The sequence below is a fragment of the Chelonoidis abingdonii genome, chromosome 10, assembly GCF_003597395.2.
Source record: "Chelonoidis abingdonii isolate Lonesome George chromosome 10, CheloAbing_2.0, whole genome shotgun sequence".
Lineage (NCBI taxonomy): Eukaryota > Metazoa > Chordata > Testudines > Testudinidae > Chelonoidis > Chelonoidis abingdonii.
Genome location: NC_133778.1, coordinates 12,426,875 through 12,450,685, shown reverse-complemented (window position 1 = coordinate 12,450,685; position 23,811 = coordinate 12,426,875). Strand labels below are relative to the sequence as shown.

The 23,811-nt window shown below is 39.5% G+C and overlaps 1 protein-coding gene across 1 annotated transcript in view; it reads left to right on the top strand.

Moving 5' to 3' along the window:
* The window catches only part of SPAG16 (sperm associated antigen 16), an 868,104-nt gene that overhangs the window by 39,521 nt on the left and 804,772 nt on the right, over positions 1-23,811 (top strand). The window contains exons 5-8 of the mRNA XM_032800034.2: positions 1,352-1,489; positions 6,411-6,518; positions 9,745-9,862; positions 11,775-11,844. Of these exons, the coding sequence (XP_032655925.1) occupies positions 1,352-1,489; positions 6,411-6,518; positions 9,745-9,862; positions 11,775-11,844 (434 nt within the window). The remainder of the gene's footprint in view (positions 1-1,351; positions 1,490-6,410; positions 6,519-9,744; positions 9,863-11,774; positions 11,845-23,811) is intronic.

The window sequence follows — 23,811 nt, the reverse complement described above, 5'->3', positions numbered from 1 at the left end:
AGTCACTGTGGCTATGGAACGTGGGAAACTTCTTTAGAACCTCTTCTAGTACAGAGGCACCTTGAGTTAACTGGAGCACATAGGATCTTGAGTTTTGTGTGTGGATGTGTTTTTTAAATGTCTTGGTAAATCTTGAAGTTCATACTGACTCCTAGCTCAAGTAGAACTCTGACAGAAGCAGTCACTTAGGAGATGCTGCTCTCGTGGATAGCATAATCTATCTTTTTGTAGTGTCAGTGAGCCATAGTGGAACTTGCCCTTCTGCTGGGCGGTTCTGCGTTTTCAATAACATCATCCCCATGGGTTGAATTGCTCTAAAGAGTTTGAGACTTAGATTGGGTAAAGTCACAGACGCTGTTGCAAGAATGATAGAGAAGCTGCCTGAGTACTATGCAAATCTACATAGAATATCAGGGTTGGAAGGGACCTCAGGAGGTCATCTAGTCCAACCTGCTGCTCAGAGGGGGACTAATCCCCAGACTGATTTTCACCCCACTTCCTTAAATGGAACCCTCAAGGATTGAACTCACAATCCTGGGTTTAGCAGGCCAATACTCAAACCACTGAGCTAACCCTCCCCCCATGGCTACCTAAGAATTACTGTTCACTGCCTAAGGTATGGCTTGGTCTGCAATTGTGGCACACTGGCTATAGAGTTCTACATCACGGAAGCTCATAGGCTCAAGATTTGGCCTGCTAATAAGAAAAATGTATAAATTTCACATTGGGCAATGGGAAATGTGTTTGTGATTAGCTGATTCCAAAATAATCCAGGAGAAAAATGTAATACTGATATGAAAGAGTGCTATTAGTAAAATAAAGCAGAAGGGGACATTTTTTCCAGGTAAACTATGATGAGTTCTATGCTCGGGACAGTTGACAGGCTCATTCATCCACATGTTCCATAGCTTTTTTTTTGAATCCTAGAGGCCTTCAGAAAAAAAAAGCATGTGTTTGAGACTACATGACCTAAAAGGACTGTGTATCTTTGGAAACTGCTACTTTTAAAGGGGTACAATTTGAGGTGAATATTTTTTCTTTACATTTTCTTTTGAAATCGTGGACTAGAAGAAAGGAAGGAAAAGAACAACTGTTGAGATTAAGGCCGTATGCTACAAATAAAATGTGTTTTAAATGTTATAAAAAAGTGCTAAAATGAAGGGGAGCAAAATAGGACATAACATAATGAGAGGTAATATCGCTAAGTCTGAGTGTAAATGAGAATTTTTCAACAAGGCTGCAATGTGTGTTAGTGATTATAGTTAATGTAAATGCGAACATGGGAAGGAAAATACTGTGGGGGAGATAAAGGAACTTAAAGTAAAACATCTTCCCATTTACATTATTCTAGGTATGAACTGATGCAGAAAGGTGCAATTGAACGTAAAGATATTGGATTTGTCCCAGATATGTACACCTACAATCAGCATTTGGAGATGGAGAAGAGAAGATTAAAGAAGGAACTGGAAAACTATAAACTGGCTGCCAGGTATGTTAGTTTTAATGACATGCTGCTGCCTTTTTTTTTTAAACAGCAAATGCTCCAGAGAAAATAAAATCAAACTCTTAATGGAATTAATACATTTCTATTTTGTCTGTGCCTCTGCACATTCTCAGTTATGGATGAGACCCTGAATGAAAGCTGAATGAAATTACCAAGTATCTCTCAGCTCTGTCTAGATAGCTGAGTCTGAATTTCTTTTGTGTCCATTTGGCTTTAGTTGATAATATTTAAAATCCAATAGTCTCAACAAAATACTGCATAGGATTATGAAAATGTAATATGTAGGGATAGATGAAAAATTATCATATTGTGCTATGTATCGAAATGTTACCAATTGTCATATTGCAACAAGCTGGCGTGTAAAGGAGAAGGATTATTCCTCATTATACACCTGATCCTGTAGTCCAAATGTAAAACTTCTATTGTTTTTAGGGCTTGTTTAGTAGGTATCTGTGTAAATATATATGTATACATTTATTGACTGTATCTGTGAATATGGATCCACAGTAGCTGATTTTACAAGATGCACAGTAATCACACTCAGGCCTGGTCTACATTGGGGGTGGGGAGGTATCGATCTAAGTTACGCAACTTCAGCTACGTGAATAATGTAGCTGAAGTCGACATACTTAGATCTACTTACTGCGGTGTCTTCACTATGGTGAGTGGACTGCTGCCGCTCCCCTGTCAGCTTTGTCTGCGCCTCTTGCCTAGCTGGAGTACAGGAGTCGATAGGACAGCGCTTGGGGATCGATTTATCGTGTCTAGACTAGATGCGATAAATCTGTCCCCGCTGGATCAATCGCTGCCTGCCAATCTGGCCAGTAGTGAAGACATACCCTCAGTAATTTACATTCAGACTGTATAATGGAGAGATGCCATGGTGAACTACACTGCAGTCTTTTTTTGATAACTCTTTTCTGCATTTGTGTTCAGTGTTGATTTGCACTGACATCTAATGGGCTTTATTGGGAGATGAACTGTGAGTAAAACCATCCCTTTATTGTTCTGTGCAGCCTCCTTTGTGCCTGTGTGTGTGTGTGTGGGGGGGGAACTAGGCAATCAGCTACTCCCATTTAAGTAGGTAGGGGAGGATTGACAAGCTGCAGTCAAAGAAAGAAAAGCAAAATCTTCCCCTCTGATATTTTTGTCCGTTTGATGGTATCGTCTACAGATTTTTCTCTGTAGAAGAGAGCATGCTCCCGTTTGCACAATATAATAACAAACTTCTGACTCATCACGGTGATCTTCAGCTGGTATAAACTGTCAGATCCATTGACTTCAATGGATTTATGACACTGCTCACCAGCTGAGGATCTGTCCTGTACATCCTAAGTCCCAGTACTGGGTGAAATGTACTATACCATATATTTCACTTGGAAGACTTCTATAATCAGCCTTTTTCCCCACTGGTGATACTAAGCTTAATTTTTCAATGCTTCCAGCTGAACATACCGAGGGAGTGCTGATTAGACGATAATACTCATTATACTCATTGTATCAGACAGAAAGTTTTCATGGTGAGATGCATCGCTGTGAAATGTATTTGAAAATAGCTTCTAATTAAATTTGTTGCTTCTGAGCTTGCTGTTCTTGACAATCATCTTGCTGAAAAGGGACATTTATTTGTGACACCACCAGCATGGGGGCCCAGTGTAAGAGACTGCAAACCAATTTCCTCCTGCTTTAATGTTGTTTAACCATCATAGGAAGAGCTTTAGTGTCTAAAATTAAATGTAATGTTATGTTTTAATACAGTATTAAAATGATTGTACAGCAACTGTAGACACACTCACTAGATTCCTAACTGTTACTCAGACACATTTCACCATGGATTTTCAGCATTTAAAGAGAAATTCTTAATCAGTTTCAATTCCTATGCACAATAAATAATACATTTTTAATAGGCTGTCCAATGTCTGAAAGCCTCTATCTGCCCACTGAAATAACTAGAGAAAACACTAAAAGAAATATAGCACGTGTGCAGAAATGCCCCTTCTCCTCCAACAATACCTCCACAATCATTAATTACCGTGCAAAAACTTTGTTAAACTGAAATTTGGGCATATCAATAATTTTAGGGATTTTTTTTTAAATAAAGTGTTGTAGTTCTAAAAATTAAACATCTGAAAGTCATGGAAATCAACTTAAAATTGCATTTATTTTGAGACTGTAGAAATGTAGAGATAAAAAACCCCAACAATCTTCATTCTCCTCTTCTGTCCCTTGTATTTTCCAGACAAGATTCTAGGCTTGTATAAATTAGTATAGTTCCATTGAAGTCAAGTTCTGATTGGTTGGCAAGGCAGTTGCTTTGACTTCTGCTGTAACACTTTTTTTGCTATAGCAAGGATATTGTCTCTAGCTATGTAGTATAGAAATAAGGAAATGTTGAAAATATTAACTCTGAAACAATGTATTTGAATACATTAATTGAGATTTAGTTGTTGATTTAAATCCATCTATTTAACTAACACATACATGGAGGGTTTGATCTCAGTTGGGGTAAAGAAGCATAATTCCATTGTTTTCAATGTTGATTTACTCCAGCTGAAGATACGACCTTCTTTGTATATTAGTTACTTTTCAGTCTAGTCATATATCACAGTTTCACTTGGAATATTAAATCTTGGTTATCTTGGTGATCTGAGATGCCTGGAATCTCTTTAGGCTTTGGCCTTTGATTTCAGAGGTACCTTCCAGTCCCATGATCCTATGTTTACCTGCAGCTGTAGATATTTTAAACCATTTCCCCAATTGTTTAAACAGAGGCTATGGGCTGTGTGTTCATATCTCTAATGGTAATCACATTTAATGTGTCCTTAACCACAGAAGGCCCCAACCACTATGTATTGCAAAGAGTTATAAAATTTCTAGCACCTGATGTGGTGGGAATGTGTTAGGTAATTAGGGCTGTGTAGATCTTTGGTTTGTATATACATTGTAGTAATAATAACAGTAATACTTGCCAGTGAATAAGTCTGATTATCTTTACGTGGTTTACAAACATCAGTTAAGTTAGCCTTACAGTGTCCACGTGAGGAAATCTATTGTTCTCATTTTACAAATAGGAATCTAATCTACTTGTGGCTCAAGAGATTAGGGTCCCGGCTTTCAAAACTATGCATACAATTATTTATCCTGTTTCCAGCTGAAGGCAGACTATCAAAGTGTAAAACCTTCCTCAGAATTGATAATCCGTTTAAAAAATAGAACCCTTGCTTGACTTCCTTCCCACTGCACCAGAAGCCCATAAAAATTTGCTTGCCTTTGCCGCAGAGAAAAACACCTTTTTGTTTTTGTTCTTTCATTATGTGTAACACTTCATACAATGATACGTGCTGCATGCAATGTGTAGGTAAGGGCAAGATGTTTGTGTGTGAATGTGTGGTTTCTAAAAGGTTCCTCTTTATATTACAGATGACAAAGTTTAGGGCTGGGTTTTTCAGAGTTTACAGGAGTTAGGTGCCAAATTCCACTGCTATTCAGTGGGAACTGGGTCACTTACTCCCTTAGGCTCCTTTGACAATCCCAGCCTAGTTCTATAAATAGCCCTGCTTTTCCCGACTCTAATTCTGCTAACTGCTTGTGACGAGAGCAAGACTGACAGCCCTTACACTAAAATTTCTGACATATGTGCCCAACAAAAGAGATAGAACTGGCAATGCTACAGTCTTCATGATAGCCAAGTCTTCAGTCTCTCATATGAGTAGCATTGTGATGGTGTTCTTTTTTGAGCAGACACAATTCAGTAGAAAGTAGACTGAGGCCACCAACTTTTTCTCCTCATTTCAGTCACTGCCAATCTGGGATGGATTTGAATCAGTGATTTAGGGCTTGTCTACACTGCCCTGTGATTAGGACTACGGGGATGTGAGTAGCAGTGGGTAGCAAAGTGCTGCACTGTAACCACACCAGCAGGATCCACAAGGGGAAACAAAAAGGTTTCTACTTAACATAGTCCTCTTCAAACAGGACTACACTAACGTGAACTAGGAACCTCATAGTTTGCATCTGCAGCATGCACATGGAGGAGTGTGGCAGGGCGATGACTCACTGGCGCAATGCCTCCTGCTGGTTGCCTCAGGAATTAGTTCTTTCCAGCCCGGAGCGTCCTCTGCAGGCCAGTGTTCTACCTGCCTCTGGCCTCGTGTTTCTCCCAGACCCTGATGCCCTCTGCCCAGGGGTTCTGCTCACCACAGTACCCCCTTGCTCTGGGTCTACTCTCCCAAGGGAACCCCCAACCCTCTAAACCCACCTTGCCTCAGTGGCTACTGCCAGTCATCATCTAGCCCCTGCTCACTGGGGCCAACTGCAGTCTAAACCACTCATCATCGGTAAGGGGGTTAGGACCTGCTGCCTTTGCCCATCTCTCGGCTGCCCCCCTGCAGCCCCAGTACCTTTTTGGCCCTTTTTGCAAGGCCTGCAGCCTGGGGTTTTTCCTGGCTGGAGCTCCCCAACTCCCTCTGCCCTTCCCCACCACTGCTCCACCACAGGTACCCTTCTCAGCTCCCAGGCAGCCAGATCCTTCTTTCTCAAGAAGCTAGAGAGAGTGTCCTAGCTTCTGGCCCACAGCCCTCTTATAAGGGTCAGGTGGGCCCTGATTAAGCTGGCGACAGCTGTGGCTGCTTTCCCATCAGCCTACCTTTTCCCCTGGCTGCAACCATCTCCAGGGCTGCTTTAGTGCCTTCAGGGTCGGAGCGGAGTGACCACCCCGCTACAAGGAGTGACAGTACAGCACTTTAGTACACACTGCTGTTCACACAACTGTAGTCTCAACTGTGGGACAATGTAGACACAGAGTTAAAAGATTCTGTGTTCCATTATCCATTTCTTAAATCATCATCCCCCAAGTTCCAGTCTTCAAGAGATTGTATTACAAGTTTCACATTGTGTTTTCATGCAGCAAAGCTAAGGAGGCTCTGCAAAAAATACAGAAAGAACGTGATTTCCATCGAATGAACCATAAGCGAGTGGTCCAGGAAAAAAACAGGCTCATTAGTGATATTAAAAGGTAAGCAAACTGATCTTTTTTTACTGTCATTTAACAGAAAACTAAGTGAGTTTGAGTTGTTACTTGGCAATGTTATATCATGGCTGAATTTTAAATTGTTAGACCAAAGCAGTTTTGATAATTAGCAGTTCTGCCCAGCCTTGAAAGCAGAGAAATTATAACCTAGGCCTCTAAAATTCAAATGTCTCCAGTGTTTCAGAAATTGGAGGAAACTTCCTAGGATGCACAGAAAGAGGACATACGTACAGCGACTATTTTTGGTACATAAAGCATGTAACATTCCTTGACTGTCAGTTCCTTTTTTTCATGGTGGTTGAAGAAGCTCACTTATTTGTTTCAACTTGAGTTAGATACAACTAAATCAATCTTCTTTTTTTAAATGTCATTATTTCTTGCTCTTGACAGTTGTTGACTATAATTTGAGCTAATCTTAGAATGTCATAATGTACTTCTTTTCGTGTACAGCAAAAATGTCCAAAAGAAACAAAAAGAAGTACATTATGACATTGATAGGTAGAATGAAAGAGAAGGATTGGAAGTATATAAAAGCAAATAGTACTTTGCACTTAAAGAGCATCTTTCATGTGAACACCTCAAAATGTTTCCCAAAGGCAGGTGATATTTGTGATAGTCTGGGATGCAGTCCTGATCAGTGAGGGGCTGTGTCACCCCTGAAAACTTGGGCACCTCGCCATGCTTTACTGTTGTAGCTTCCAACTTGGTTCAGCAACTCTTAGCTTGTAAACAGCACAAAAGCCACCCTTTGGCTTCCAGCAGCCTTGGCTACTACTTGCAGGGTTACCCCAACACACTCCTAGTCCTGAATTTCCCCCCAGAACACATGTTCTGTACAGTCCAGCTGTCTCCGGGGCAATTCACATATTTTAGATCCATTGCTCCTGTAGGGAACAATATACAACAATTTGCTACTTTAATTGGAGTTACTCAAATAATTCACAACATTGGATTAGTTTTGATTTAAAGAATAAAATAAATGTATTTAACTACAAAGAGAGATTTTTAAGTGAGTACACTTATAAGGCATTAAAGTCAGAATTTGTTACAAGAGAAATATAGAGAAAATGCTTTCTTATTAACTAAATTTAACAAACCAGACTTGGTTCAACGTAAAATTCTTACTACATAATCTCAGTCACAGGGCTGACAAAATTGCAGGTCAGAATCTCTCCCAGAGTCAAATGGCTGCTTCCTTTGTAATATTAGGTGAAAAAGAAAGAGAGATAGGTAAGAAGAGAAGCTTTGGGGTGTTCTTGCCCCTCACTTGATAGTCCATTCCCCCTGTGAAATGCATTTTCCTGCAGGTTACCCCTAGATAAAATTCCTTCCTGCTGTGAGGATGGAGACTAGGAGTCTCATGGTGAAAAAGGATCTGTGCTGCTGTTTGTTAAAATGTAGATCAATGTGTTACTGCTCCACTTCTTTGCCAAAAAATAGCCACTTGGCAGGTGATTGCCGACCACCTTAAGTATAAATAGTCATAGGTCATTCCCACCATATATAGAGAAAGGTCCCTAATTCCTCCACATCACCTTCTTCAGGATTTATGATTTCCTTTTTTGTATATTTTCCTTATTTTAAATGGGGTGAAGTACTATTGGTAAAGTATTTTGTAGTAATTTTCCTTAATGGTTAAACAAACAGATGAGCTATTGGCTTTCCTCTGGATATTTTCCCATTGTTACAAAGTGATATCTGGTTTTTAGATCAATTTTTCCATCAAGGTAATCTTATCTTCTAGATCCATCAGTAACAAGTTGTTGTACTTGTCGGAGTCAGGCCCTTTGAGGTGGTCTTTTCATTAATTAGTTTTTCTATCCTTGTTAATGGTCTTCTGAAACTTGAGCTTTCTACCTGGGATTTTAATTGCTTTAGGTGCAAATAAACCCAAAGTGTTATAGGAATATTCCCTATGATTTATTTAATATTAATTTCCATAATTTCATCATTACAGAATAGCTGCTGCTCCTGGAAATGTTGTGCTCCTCTCCCTCGGCTAGTATTACCTGCCATTCCCTGCTGTCCAAGGTTAGGTTACTGACCAATACGTCTACACTGCAAAACCAAAAAAGGCAAAAAAATGTGCCAGCAAGTCTCAGAGCCCAGGTCCACTGACTCAGGCTTGTTGGGCTCACGTTATGGAACTAAAAATAGCAGTGTAAATGTTTCCATTTGGGCTAGAGCCTGAACTCTGAGACTCGCCCCCCTGGATGGGTTTCAGAGTCCAGGGACCAGCCCAAGTGGAAATGTCTACACTGCTATTTTTAGGCTTGTAGTGCAAGTCCCAGGAGCCCAAGTCAGTTGACCAGGGCTCTGAGATCTGCTGCTGCAGAGATCTGTGTTGTTTTTTTTTTGCGTTGTAGATGTATCACCAATCAACCGTGATAATTCTTTAGAATCTCTTCCTTGAGTGGATCAATTTTAAAACAAGCTTTGGGCCAAATCCTGGGAGTTGCAGATGTTAAGTACCTCTCAACACCCTTCATGATTTTGGCTGACTCACATTATATGCATTTTAACTTTACAGTCTGTCTTACTGCAAGAAAAATCCCAGTTTTGTCTCTTTTTACCAGCATTCTGGCAAAACACACAATGTGCTTGAAGTTATTAATTGTTGTGTATTGAGCTGAACAATTTATCCTGAAAAATATATCATTCTCATACTTTGATTCATGAGATGGTATGGGTGACATAGCTTTTTGTTAATTTGAGGAAGGGATCCAAATATAGTTTCTACTGTAATTAATGCTACAAAATTTCATATTGTAGCTGATTTCTCTAAATTAGTAGCCTACTTGGTTGTCAAATTCTATCTGCATTTTTCTTTCTCCTAATGAAATAACATCCATCTACAAGAAGGAAGCAAAGATTAAGAAGGAAGCAAAGATTAATAAAGGTTGATCTATATAATGCATTTAATGTGTTTTGAACACTAGGGGAGTTGCTGAAAACAGAAAACAAAACTGGATAGATTACTTCAAAAGGTTTTGGTGGCAGATCCTATTACTGAACAACTGATACATAAATATTTTTTCCTTGGCACTTCAGTGGGGTGGTTGCATGCTAAATAACATTAGCTGTGTCCTGTGTTTTGACCTTTCTACATTTTATTCTTCTCCATAGTACATGGGGGAAAAGTTATTTAGATGGAAATTGCTGATTTAACTCAGTCATCCTTTAAAATACATTTGGCTTTTATTGTTCATAGGCTGAAAGCACATTATGCATCATATGAGCCAATGCTGAAGCAGTTGACTGAAAAATACCAGACTATACTGAGACAGAAAATGCTAACCAGCCTGGAGAGAGACAGAGCAGTTGGTCAGGTAAAAACATGGTCAGCTACACTGGCAGAAACATACTGGCAGCTGAGTCATAATTTTTGTTTAAATAAGAAGAAGCTAGATTATTTCTGAGTTTTGACTTATTTACAAATATTTTGTTCTTTTGAAGTTGCTATAGAAATCTTGATGCTTTAGTTTAACATACCCAGACAGAATATTAAAGTCTTATCTGTCTTCAAGTGCCCTGCTGATGTTATGTAGCTGAAGAGACAAAGTCATAATTTTTGTTTAAATAAGAAGTTAGATTATTTCTGAGTTTCGACTTATTTACAAATATTTTGTTCTTTTGAAGTTGCTATAGAAATCTTGATGCTTTAGTTTAACATGCCCAGACAGAATATTAAAGTCATATCTGTCTTCAAGAGCCCTGCTGATGTTATATAGCTGAAGAGACAAAGTTTTATTAATGGTTTAAACTGAAAGTATTTACAATTAACTCAGTATCAGTGAGACAAAATCACTAATACAGACTGGAATTTGTCCTTTCTACTCAGCCAACCTTAAGTTGAACAGGAACTTTACCTGGGTGAAGGACTGTGTTAAACAAATTAACAACAGGAATGGGCATACTGGAATCTTCTTTTTAATCATTCTTTCAGCTTTCATATTTGTGAATGAAACATCAGGGGAACTGTGACCTAGTCAGATGACTTGCACTGAAACTGTATCAAAGTACTATAATTTAATAATATATTAATCCTTAGAGCCCTGCAAATCTGTGGATATCTGCGGATATCTGTGGACCATGTTTGTGGATTGTGGATCGGATGTGGATACAAGTTTTGTATCCACACAGGGCTCTATTAATCCTTATGGATACTGCACAGGAAACCACCCTTAAAGGTTATTAGCTGCCACAATAGTTTTAATCAAATATTGTCAGTCAAAAGAGTTTAAAGAAAGGTATGTCCATTTATCTCCAATAGTTTCAAGTACTTCAAAACATACCTGTAGAGATGCAGTATCAGTAAGCTTCTATGATCTAAGCCTTCTAAGATCATTGCTGACCTCCAAATAATTTAGCTCAGACCCTAGAGAATTACACAGTGCATTTTTCTACTTGGGAATGATCTTAAAACTCCTGCTTCCTGAAGTGGTAGGTATGAAACACAGATACCTTTGTCCTCCAAATGGAGAGAGAAAGATTGTGTTTTGCCTGTTCCTGGCCCTTTTAGTTTAATCTGATCTGTAAATTGGTAGAGATAATATCTTGCCCCTTTAGCACAGGGATGGGTTGAGAACAAAGGTCTACAGGAAGGAAAATGTCCTAGAGGAAAAAGAAGGGTTAAGGTCAATATATTGACACCCAGAAGAAGGGATCAATCATTTAAATACATAATAAAAGATTTATCTTGCAAAATCATCCTCTGATGCAATAAAAATGAAAGATATTATACATGACAGGTCTGTTTACCACCTACTAGGCTACTAGGATGACTGGCATTCCTTAATGCACAGTACCATATTGTGTGATCAGTTTTATTGTGACAATGCTGTGAGCCATACTGTGTCATCACGTTAACTTTTAATTCAATGAAAAATTATGATTAAAAGTTGATATCACAATATGGCCCACAACATTGTCTATATTTGCATTGTTTTAATACATATGCAAAATTCCCACCAGAAGTTCTGGATAGATTATTTTATATCAATGTAGGATTAAATATTTTCAAAATGAGTTATATTCGAGCTATTTCTTGAAAAAGGAATGGAATGAGCTGAGTAATTTAAAAATTTTATATAGTTAAACAGAGATAGCGAGTTAGATAACTCAGTAATTGTACATGGTATTTACTGCTTATTTATGCATGTGTGTTCCGTCTTCTGTACCGGTAGTTATAGGGTACAAAAGCAATGTCCTCATAACTGTTCTTTATTTTTTACTCTTTAGGTTACAGGTTTACAAGCTACATTACAAAATTTAGAATCTGGGTGTGCCAGTGAGATCCCTGTGACTAGAGGTAAAACATTCTGTTAAACTTTCACATACACTATGAGGAAGTCATCTAGTGTAATTCAGAACCTTATAAAATGCACAGTTTGAAATAAGTGGAATCTCAATTTTACAAACACCAGTCTTGTGAACGAGTTATACAAACCATTTGTCCTGGAAAAAGATAATCACATAATGAAAGGGATGTCATTGAAGAACAAGTCAACATCCCTTCACATTCCAATGCTTTCAAGGCATTGAAAATTGCCTTGCAGTAGTTTGAAGGACAAGAAGAAAGTGATGCAATGCATCATACTGCAACTTATGCATGATACCAACTGTAATTTTAAGAATTTAAGTTTAATTTTATGAACTCCTCAATCTCCAATTAGTTCATAAAATAGTGGTTCTACTATACTTGCATTTCATATGTTTTAGTGGCAGCTACAAACTAAGGATTCAGTTTTGTAGTTTTATCACTTGAATATGTATTCTCACATTTTGGTTCTGTTGAGGACAATGAAATTACACGTCAGTAAGGACAACTTTGCCTGAGTAAGTGTGGGAGGATTATGACCTAGAAACCTAATTTGGATTTGATACTGCCATGTTGTTCACTATGTAGAACATAACCAGAAGAGCAGTCTCCTCTAACTCAGTGTAAGGTTGGCAGAATTTGATGTTTTGAGAGCTTTTAAAAATTCTTTTATTGTAGAGCTCAACAACTAATTTTAGCACATTGATCTTCTGCAGAGGTCTTTAGTAACACAGGGTATATAATACCTTCTGGAACAACACCTATATCTGTATCTAAAAGAAGTACTTACCCCGTGACTTTGAAAAAAGGAAGAAATTAGTGTAACTATTCATTCTATGCATCCGAAGAAGTGAGCTGTAGCTCACGAAAGCTCATGCTGAAATAAATTTGTTAGTCTCTAAGGTGCCACAAGTACTCCTGTTCTTTTTGTAACTATTCAATGAATTTTGCAGCATCCTCTGTGAAAAAGGTCCTTGCTGTGCTTTTTTAAATTACTTCAGGGGAAACAAGATCTGGAAAGAACTAATAGCCAAATCTTCCACTTTTTGTTTTTTCTAATTCCTTTATTTGAGTGAAGGGGACAGCAAGTATTTCCCTAAACTATTGAGATGACTTATGTAACTCTTAATGCAGATATTACAGCACTCATCTTCTTCACTGCCATAAATCCTTTCCCTTTTGGTCATGGTTTGGTTTGTGACTTTTGATTTAAAGGATGCATATTTTCACATTTCAGTTTGTGTAGGGTATGTCCCTGTATCCATACCTTACACACCATTGTAATAATCGTTGTAAAAATATGCTGTGAGGTATCATTTGAAAATAAAAACTTACTGGTCAATAATATTGTGGTGAAATGTATGTACACATGCAATATTGGGAAGTTGTGAATTTCCCTGTATGATGCTAGCACATATTCAAAACCACACAGCCATTCCTAGGTAAAAATTGTTAAACAGGTCTATTATAAACAAAGGGATGTGCATTTACCTAAATTTACATATAAGTAGTAAACAGGGTACTGAAGACAGTGGGGGAAGAGATAGCGGGAAGAGAACAATTTGGATTACAGCAAACACACAGGTGGAGGAGAAAAGAACCTGGAGCTTCCTTCACCATCAGACTCCATGTCACCTTCTTCACTGCTTGAATGAGCTTTACTCTGATGGGTAACCCTCAGAAGAATCCAGTTCAAAGGTTCACTGGGCTATTAAAGAAAGGGGCAAAGAACCCCATGTTGTCTCTTTCACCTAAGAAGACAAACATGCCAACACTTTTAGACCTGTTGGAGAGATCCTGATCAAGGTCAGTCACTATCTTTCTAGAAGACTATGGATGAGAGAGGCCATCTTGAACAAAGCCTTGAACCAGAATTTGCTAGATTAAGTTTTAGACTTTTAGATGCATGTTTTCACTTGCATTTGCTTGTAACCATTTCTAATTTAGGATTTTAAATGAATTCAAGTATATCTTCTTTTTGTTAATAAACTTGTTTGATCTTTAATCTAAACCAATCCAGTGTTGTGTTTAAATGGAACTGTTTTTGCAACTTTAACTGGAGTTACCACTGTTGACTATTGACTCCTTACAGTGGCAACGGATCTTAATATCTGAACTGTCCACTAGAGTTCTGGACAGTGGAGAACACATGTTTTGGGAAAATCTGGGACTGGTAATGTGTTGGAGTCATAACAAAGGTTAGTGGAAGCCAGAGTTTAAATAGTGCTTTGCTGACAGGCTGCTTGGGTCAGAGCTGCTGGATTAGGGCTGTAGCTCTACACAGCCACTCAGGGTGTGACTTGCATGCTGGTAGTCTGTTTGTGAGTGGCCCAGGTTAGGACCTACAACAGCAAAGCATTGTGAGGCATCCAGGGTTACAGGGCAGGTGGTGACAACCTCTTACTGGTCAGGCTTGCACCCCAGAATGACAGTTGCTTTCATCACATACATTCATTTAGTGGTGGCAGGATGCCATTTCCAATATGAGGTGCTGCCATTTGGCCTCTCAACAGTGCCCAGAGTTTCCACAAAATGCCTCTTTGTGGTAGTGGCTCATCTGGGAGGGCAAGCTATTTTTGGTTACCCTTATTAGGATGATTGGTTAATGAAGGTTGCTGCGCCTGAAGACCTGTTAAGTCATATTGCAGTTACAATCCATCTATTCTTGGACCTGGGTCTTCTCTACAATTAAATCAATCAAGCAAAATCAAATCAATGCTTAGCTCAAAGAATTGTGTTCATAGGTGCCACACTGAACTCAGTGGAAGAAAGAGCCTTTCTGCTGGGGAACAGGTTTCTGAGGTTGAAGCAGCTTATCCTCAATGCTGGGGAGTTTCTGACTTGAAAAGTAATCTTTATTTCCTTGATCTCATGGTGGCCACTACCTATGTAACTCCTTTTGCCCAATGAGGCTTTTGCAGCACTGGATGTCTCAGGTTTACTGTCCAAGTCTGGAACAATTTGCACTTGTGGGTCACCATACCTCCAAACATCTTACTTTCACTGGAGTAGTAATTTAAGAGAACAAACGTCTTCAAAAGTGTCCAGTCTGAGGCTCTGACAGCATTGGTTATGTTAACTTCAGATACGCCAAAAAGTGATTGTGGGTACACATCTGAATCATCAGGCATGTCAAGGACATTGGTCTCATCAAGAAAAGGTTCTGCACATCAGTGTGTTGGAGCTGAGAGCCATTTGTGTAGCCCTCAGATAATTCTTTTCTCACATGCATGGAAGGATGGAATAAGTAGTAATGGACAATACTACTTCAATGTACTGTGTCACCAAGCGGGTGTGTGTGTGTGTGTGTTCACTTCCCTCGTCTTTGTGCAGAAGCAATAAGGTTATGAGATTGGTGCATCCGCCGCTATGTGTTTCCAGTGACCCTGCATTTGCTGGGAGAGAGCAGTGTGACTGCAGACTGTCTCAGCAGAGGCATGTCTCAGAAGCATGAGTGATCGTTGAAGGATTAATTGGTTTACCACATTATTTGCCAGAAGGAGTCAACCAGACATGGACCTGTTTGCAATAATGTGCAACAAGAAGTGTTGCCTCTTCTGTTTCAGAGGCAGCAGGGACAGCCAGTCTTTGTCAGATGCCTTTCTACTGCAGTGGGGAAGGAGCCTGCAGTATGATTTTATCCCCTTTCCATTGATCCAGAATGTGGCAAGGAAGGTATGTCAGGACATGGCGAAGATGATTATTATTGTCCCAGCCTGGCCACACCAGCAATTGTATACTGTCTCTTCCAACTGTCTGGCAGAGTCTTCGTGTGTCTTCCTCTGTCACAGGTCTGTTGTCTGAACAGGAAGGGAGGTTTCTTCATTCCAACCTGCAAGCCCTCCGTCTGATGGCTTGGGTGATTGATTGTCTCTAATCGTTATCTGTCTACCAGACAACATTACAAATCAAAATGGACCAGATTTCTGACTTGGATGACTGGGAAGGGCGTCTTTCCTGCTTCAGCATCCACACCCTATAGTCTAGAGACTATCTGATCTTTTTAAAATATGAAGTGATGTTATCTAATTCATCATTAAGAGTTCATTTGGGAACCATTTCTGCTCATCATACCTTAATTGCTGGTAGATCACTGTGCTTAATACAATTAAGAGATTTATGAAGGGCTTATTTAATATGTGTAATCATTTGAGAAATCCTGTCCCTCTTGGGATCTCAATTTGGTTCTAGCCATGCTGATGAAACCACCCTTTGAATCTTCTGCTGAATGTTCCTCGTGTTGTTTATCTAATTAAAATGACTTTTACTGATATGCCATCTGCCAGAAAGGTCAGTGTGCTAAATGCTCTTCTGACTGATCCACCATTCATCATTTTTCGTAAATATTTAGACTGACCCCAGGTTTTTGCCAAAGGTGGATTTCTGATTTTCATGTCAATCAGTCCATTGATTTGATGGGTTTTGTTTTTCAAAACCACATTCTAATAAGGTTGATTCAGCTTTACTTACTTTGGATGAAAGAAGAATCCTTGTTGCTTTTTACACAGAACTAAAAGGTTTTGTAAATCATCCAGATTGTTTGTTTGTTTGTTTGTTTTTATGCTAAAAATTGCATGGAATATAGTTTCTTCCCAGACCATTTCTAGGTGCATTAAATAATGCACTATTGAATGTTTTATTCTTTGGCAGAGACTCCTCTCCAAGGGACAATATGTCCACATTTCACTAGATCTGTGGCAACCTCTCTTGCTTCCCTTAAACAAGTCCCTGCTGTAGAGATTTGCAGAGCTGTTAGCTGGAATTCTGTTCACATTTTCAGTAAGCATGTGCTTTGGACTTAGCCTCTAGAGCAGATGCTGCTTTTGGTAGAGTAGTGCCTCAGTCTCTACTGAGTTAGGACTCTGTCCCCACCTCCAAGTTATTTTCAGCACTGTTTATGAGTCTATCCCATAAGTGGGAATATGTAGAGCCACTTGAACAGGAAAAGAAGGTTACTTACTTGTAACTCGCGTTCTTCAACATGGCTCTGCATAGTCCTACTCCCTGCTCACCTTCCTGTCTTTGTCAGAGTCTAATTGCTTTTTGTTCCCTGACATTGCAGTGGAAGGAACTGAGGTGGTAGAAGGAACTCCACTCCGTATATAGCCTCGCTCTCAGGATGTTCAGAAATCCTGAACAGGAAGGGGCTGGTGGCGAGAGAGTGCTCTAATGGATACTGCTAGGAGAAAGTTTTACCATAAGGCATTGCAAGACAGCACAGTACCCATAAGTGTGAATATGCAGAACCATTTTGAAGAACTCTGGTTACAAATAAGTAGCCTTTATGTACTTTTCATTGTTTGAAATATTTTCTTAGGGCTAGATTCTGATATTTACTCACATGCAGTAATACCTTACTCCTTAGTGAGTCCACTTTAAATCTTAAATTACAAATAAATGTGTAAACCTCTGTACCAGTGGAGGGGTCCTCATTCATCTTTGTCACATTTCAGGCCAGGAAACAGAGTATAGGTTTCTTGTTATATGTGAGTTTAGGGGGTGGGTGCTGTTATCTGAAGGCCTGAAGAATGAGTTCCTCCTCTGTGCTAGTGTTCGTGATACAGCGTGGCCAGAGGGCAGCAGGAGAGTGTCAGCAGGGAGCCTTATTCCCTGCAAGGGGAGGAAGGTTTGCTATAGATTAACTAGAGCACCTGAAGCCAGTTAGAGCACCTGAAGCCAATTAGAGCACCAGCAGTCAGTCATGTGATAAAAACCCCTGCTTCAGTCAGACAGTGTGGGAATTGGAGCAGAAAGGTTTGGTTGGAGCAGAGAGCAGTTTGAAGGAGTTGGAGAAGAGAAGAGTTTTGAAGAGAGACAAAAGGAAAGTTTGGAGGAGTGCTGCGGTGGGCTGAGAAATCCAAAGGAAACCCTAGGTAAGGGGCACCTGGCTTGTGTAGAAGGAGGGCAAGAAGCCCCTTCACAAGCTGAAGGGCAGGAGAGGGAAGCAGCCCAGGGGAAGGAACCGCTAGTTCAAGTGGTTCACCACAAGCCTCAGGGCCCCTGGGTTGGGACCTGGAGAAGAAGGCGGGCCCAGGTCCCTCCCTCTCCACTCCCGTCCTCAAGGACAATAGTGGGGTAATTAAAATACCGTTTCAGAGGTAAGCAATGGTCCCTGAACCTTCCCCAAAGAAGAGAAAGCGCGAGACCTAGCATAACAGTACTGGCAATTTGCCACATGTTTTATGTTGTGAATGCTCCCTCTGTCTCTCTTTCATATTATACAAAGCTTTCATTTGTTAGGTGATTTGAAGAACCACTGTTCTGTCATTCACACAGCAGTTGTTTATTGCCCAAAATTCTTGAGCATTTGATAATACCAAAAAGTGACAAGTAGGGGAGCACTTATAAATAAATAAAATCACTTTACATATCCAGTACAAATGATTAAACTCATCAGTCATCCATGCACTCACACAAGCTTTGATTTACCTCATACCCACTACATCACATTGCAAATGATATTTCATTTCATTCCCTTCTAAAGCCATTGGCTCACATGCTTTTTATTGGTCTCACTCATGTCTCAGTGGGCAATGTGCTTTTATTCAGACAGTCTGCCCTGCAAACTGAAAGATGGTAGCATAGTCTGCAGCATGTCAACAAAAGCTTTTTCTGGCCCTGATGTAATTGAAGCCTTGAGAGGTGGACCTATGCACAGATGTAAACTGGAAAAATTTTGGTTGTAGTTCTTTTTCTGCATTTGATGATAGCTTACAGGGAGCCAGTGTACTGAGTGGAGGACATGTGTGATGTGCTCACAGTAGCCCGTGTAGCTGAGGATGTCCATTGCTGTACTTTTGTACTATCTGTAGTTACTCCAGGGCTGACGGCTTCATGCCCCTATAAACTGAATTGTCCTCTGAGTGTGTCAGTACAGTTAGATCTCAAACCTCTTTTGTACATTTCCCTGCATTGCTGCTGCATCTCTTAGCCAGGACAGCAGTATCTCATGATCAGATGTGGTATGTTGCAGAGAGGCTCAGGAGAAAGAGAATGGTTCTCGGCCCTCCAGCTTTTGGCAGAAGGAAATTGTCCATCAGTGCCACTAACGCTATTTCCATTCCATATCCTGATATGACCAGATTGGCTTCGGCTAGATGAACTAGAAAGTGGCTTTACCAGCTTCTCTATGACATACTGGATGGTAGGTAGCTTGGTGCAATGGACCAGACTATTGGTGGTCAGACTACTGCATATTTGAAGGAGACAGAGGAGGTATGTAACATTCATAGTAAATTCCAGAACTATTTTCTGAATTTGGCAGCCAGATCTGATGCCCAGTTCAGGAAAGCTGTCTGGGGCTTACTATTTATCTATTTATTTATTGACAGTAACACCCACTATGTTTTAAGTGCTTTCCAAATACTTAAAAAGGACGGTTCCTGCTCTAAGGAACTAGTTCCTCACAAACCCACCTTCTGTCATGGTTGTTACTGCTATTTAATCTCTTGCAAGTGTGTCTGCATTCATGTGTGGCTCCCAACAATCAATACTCTTCTAGAGTGTTCTGACTTGGCACTTTTGGGGCCTAATCTAATGCCCATTGAAACAAATAGAAGTCTTTCCACTGATTTTGATGGACACTGGATCAAGCCCCAGGTGTCTGCATATTTCCCCAAGGCTGAATCTATAAAATCAATCATCCTACACGCCAGTTATTGGTAAGTAACACTTCTTTGTTTGGGCCTTCCTTTTCTGTCCTCTTCTGTTTTACTTAAAGGTCATACAAATGGTCATTGCCCTACAAATCTGAGTGATCTTCAGAGCATATGTTTTTAGCCTGGTTTCTGCAGATGCCTGGCCAATCTGTAAGGATTGGTACTTGTGTGAGGTAAAATTTAGTCACTCAAATGCTTAAAAGGGTTGAACTGAGTTGGTTTAATCTTTGGTCTCTTATTCTCTGACTTTGGGGTGAGAAACATCTGCTGCTCAGTCTCTTATGTGACTGGTTTTAGTTGATACCGAAGGTACTTAGAGCCATTTCTGTGAATTTTAAATCTCAAGAACTATATGGGTTTATCTTTGTTATTTTGTACAATTGTCTTTGTTTGGCTGCTTGACCTAGCATCTCAGCGTTGCACGTTATTTTCTTGTTATAACTGAACAACATGAAGAGAACTTAAATATAAAATTGTGTATGACTAACCTTAGCGATGGTGTGCTTCAACTGAACTTTCTAAATGTGAGGGAAGAGATGCTTGCCCTTTGCCTGTTCCACACTTGATGTGTAAATGTCATTTTCTCCATTTGTGGGCATGCCAGAGTTGATAGAATATAGCATGTAAGAATTTTTTTGCACATTTTGAGGGGGTGATAGTTATTTTCTACCATATGCATCCAAACTCCTAAAATAAATGTAAACATTTCAAAATTGTCATTCTCTGACATATCAAGTCAATTATATATTTAAACTTTGGGGTTCCTGGATTTAAAATGGGTCTCATAAACTAGAGACCAGATTGTGCCAATATGGGGCTGTTCCATGTTGTTGGCAGTGTTGAGCTTCATCATCCCCAGGAAACTCTGAGTAGGGGAGATATAATCTCTCTTTCAGGTCCCTTGTGAGCAGGAGGAGTGGACATCTCTTTGAATGGTGCAGCCTGCCCCAACCCCAATGTGTGCTTAGCCAATTTCAGGGTGAAAGTGGGTTAGAGGGAGCAAGACCCCTTCCTGTCGCATAGGGGCACACAGATAGAACACATCCTGCATGCTCCTGAACAGGGCTGCTATTGTGTCTGGTGGGAGGAATATTAGGGTGAAGTATGTTTTCACTCTCGTTCTCTCAACACCCACTCGAAGACCAGATACAGTGGAAGGGAGATGTGGAGTAATGTTTACTTAATGCATCAAGTCTGTTTTACCCAGCGTCCATTGCAAATCAATAGCATTCTCTCCGACATCCTACTTAACACCATAGGACATAAAAACAACAAGGAATCCTTATGGCACCTTAGAAACTAACTCCTCATTGTTTTTGCTGATACAGACTAACACGGCTACCACTCTGAAAACTGTAGGACATGTACTCCATGATCAGCAAGATGTTATAAAGGAGTTGTAGATATACCCCTTTGCACATCATGATAAAAATGTGTTCCCCAGACTTCCATCAAAAATTTGAGTTGTCAGTGATATCTCTGATTGTTTAGTTCAGTCATATTCATTTTATTGAGTTACACTATATCTAAAAAAATTGAAAGGCAACTATGTACAGCTGTTTTTTTGAAGAGTCACGTGCTGGGAAACAAAATGTTGCTTGCATGAGACTGTCTGAAACACAGCAGAGGTTGGAAACAGTATTCACAACCTCTACACATCTTTTTAATTCAGAACACATGTGCAGCCTTGCTACATGAGGCTACTGGGTTTTGGGACGTAGCCAACAAGATTAGTCCTCAGCTCCTATGCTAATTTTGCATGATGTGGATTTGTGTTGTTCATGCTCCAAACATATACACATTTTCCCCTTCTCTGATGCCTTGTGGAGAGCTCATCTACGGTATGGAATGGACGTACAGCATTTCTCTGTATGAACTCGCTATTGTTTTGGCCACTGGTGCAGCCAGAATACTGAAATTCTCTTAGCTTCAGCCCTAACGTTCAGCGTCAGAAAGTTCAGAATTTGGCCTTTCTCTTTCAGAGCTAGCTCCACAGATCATCCAACCTGATCTATGCCTAAAACTTGGGTCAACCTAGCTACATCACTCAGGTGTATGAAATACTATAGGCCCTGCTAGGCCTAGCTACTGCCACTTGAGAGGGTGGAGTTGCTACATTAACAGAAAAACACCTTCCCTTACTATAGTAAGTGTCTTCATTACAGTGCTATAGCAGTGTGGCTGAAGCTGTGCCACTGTAGTGTTTGTAGGGTAGATATAGCCTCAGTGTTGCCATCATCTGTCGGTAACTGTAGGGGACAGAATCAGAGCTGATGGATAGCTGCTGAGAGACTAGACCCCACCTTCCAGAGATTCCCTCAGTTGTGTTCTATGTCCTGGAGGTACTGGCAGGGCAGTGGAATCCAGCACCTCCTGCAAGAGAGAATTAAAACAAAACTGCAGAAGTGATTTGTGTTCAGTCTGCACAGCATCTGCTCAGGCAACAGACTAGAAGGATGGTGGAGAAAGGTCCAAAGTGGATACCAAGACAGTGTCCCTCGGTTGCCCTGGAATTTGCAGCTGTTAAAGTTAATTAACGCTCTGCCTGTAGCTCCATCAGATGTTTGTTCTTTTTTTAACTATTAGGTATAACTGTGATTCCCTTCTCCGATTTCCTAAATAAATAAATACAGTTAGTAATTGGAAATCCTCTTAAAGGGCCAGTTGAGCAAAGCATTTTAGCACTCAACTAACTTTAAGTGTGCGCATGGCAATTGGAGTCCTTACTCACATGCTTCCTTTTAAGACTCCTCACATTCTAGAGAGTTTGGCTGAACTGGGGCCAGTAAAAATATTAACGCCAGTAAAAAAAAAAAATGTAAATTTGGAACTTTTTCATTGAGAAGAGGGATGGCTATTTTGTGAAAATTTTAATGAAAAATGTTCCCATTTTCAATATGAACTTTTTTTTTAACCTGACCTATCCAAAATTTGAACTAGGAGCCTAGATAGAGAAGGACTAATATTTGTTCACTGAATTATTATTTGCTTGTATTGCTATAATCATAGACCAGGATCCCATTGTGGTAGGTGTTGTACACAGAACAAAAAGAGAGTTCCTGACCCCAAAATTCTAAGTGATCTTTGTTCTGGCTTACATATATATTTGAACCCAGCACTGCTATTAGAATTGGTTCAGAAAACCATGCAATGAAATTGTTACTAGCTCAGTATATTTCTTTTATTCTCTGGAATCTGTAACTGTTTATTACCAAAATAGAAATCTAACTCAATGACTTTCTTCATGGTTGAATTAACACACTTCTAAGCCTGTTACTATGTTTCTTCGTTCCTTGATCTGATGTAACTGCTCTTTGGATGGAAAAGAAAATTTCCAAGGCAGTAGTTATAATACTTAGACCTGACTGACCTTTTCCAAACACAAGACAGTCAGAATGGGAAACATGAGCTGTTACCATTTTATAGAGTGTAATCACAATCCTATAGATTTTGGTCATTCTTTCAAGCGGTTACTGACTTTTTAAGCTCTTTAACTTTCATGGTTCTGTGGTGGTTTATAAATATGTATATTTCACAAGAGCAAACAAACCCAATGTCCCATGAGCATCATAATTGCGAGTGGGTGACAGTTATTGAGTGAGGGGGAAATCTTCCACATGAATAAAACAATTCTGCACTATATAGTGCTTCAGGAAATGTTATTTGTAGCATTTATTGCAGTTGTCTTCACTTTTAAAGAATTGATAATTGTGCTAGTCTGTTTTGTAAGACGTTTCTTTTCACCTTTTTATAGCTTTTATTGGAGTTCATCATACAGAAGGTTTTGATCCTCATTTAATCCAATTTATGCCTGCTGGTTTTTTTTAAGAGTTAAAATTTCACGACTGAACTGAACTTTACTTACAAAGAACAGATTTTATTGGATATGTATGTTTAATTTTGTTTGTTTCAACCTAGTTATTTATTTCATGTGTTTAGTGCCCTACAAATAAAAGATGTTTTGGTTCACAAGCAATTCTGGGGGAAAAAAAAGTTAGGAGTTGAACAAATCATTTTGTTAGATCCCAAATGAAATATTTTGTATTGATTTTGAGAACTTTTTAATGGTTTACATTTACAAAAAAAATGAAGGAAATTTTGAAATGGAATTTCGAAATGTTTTTTGTTTTGACATTTTAGTGGTTTTTGTTTTTCACATAAACAATGTGGCAAAACATTTTATATCAGCCATTTTTTTTGCCCTCCTCTTCCCCCCGCTTCCCCTCCCCAAAAAAAGTTTCAGCTGAATTTTTTTCCCCAATTCTACATGTGATGTTTTAAAGATAGGATTTTCAAAAGA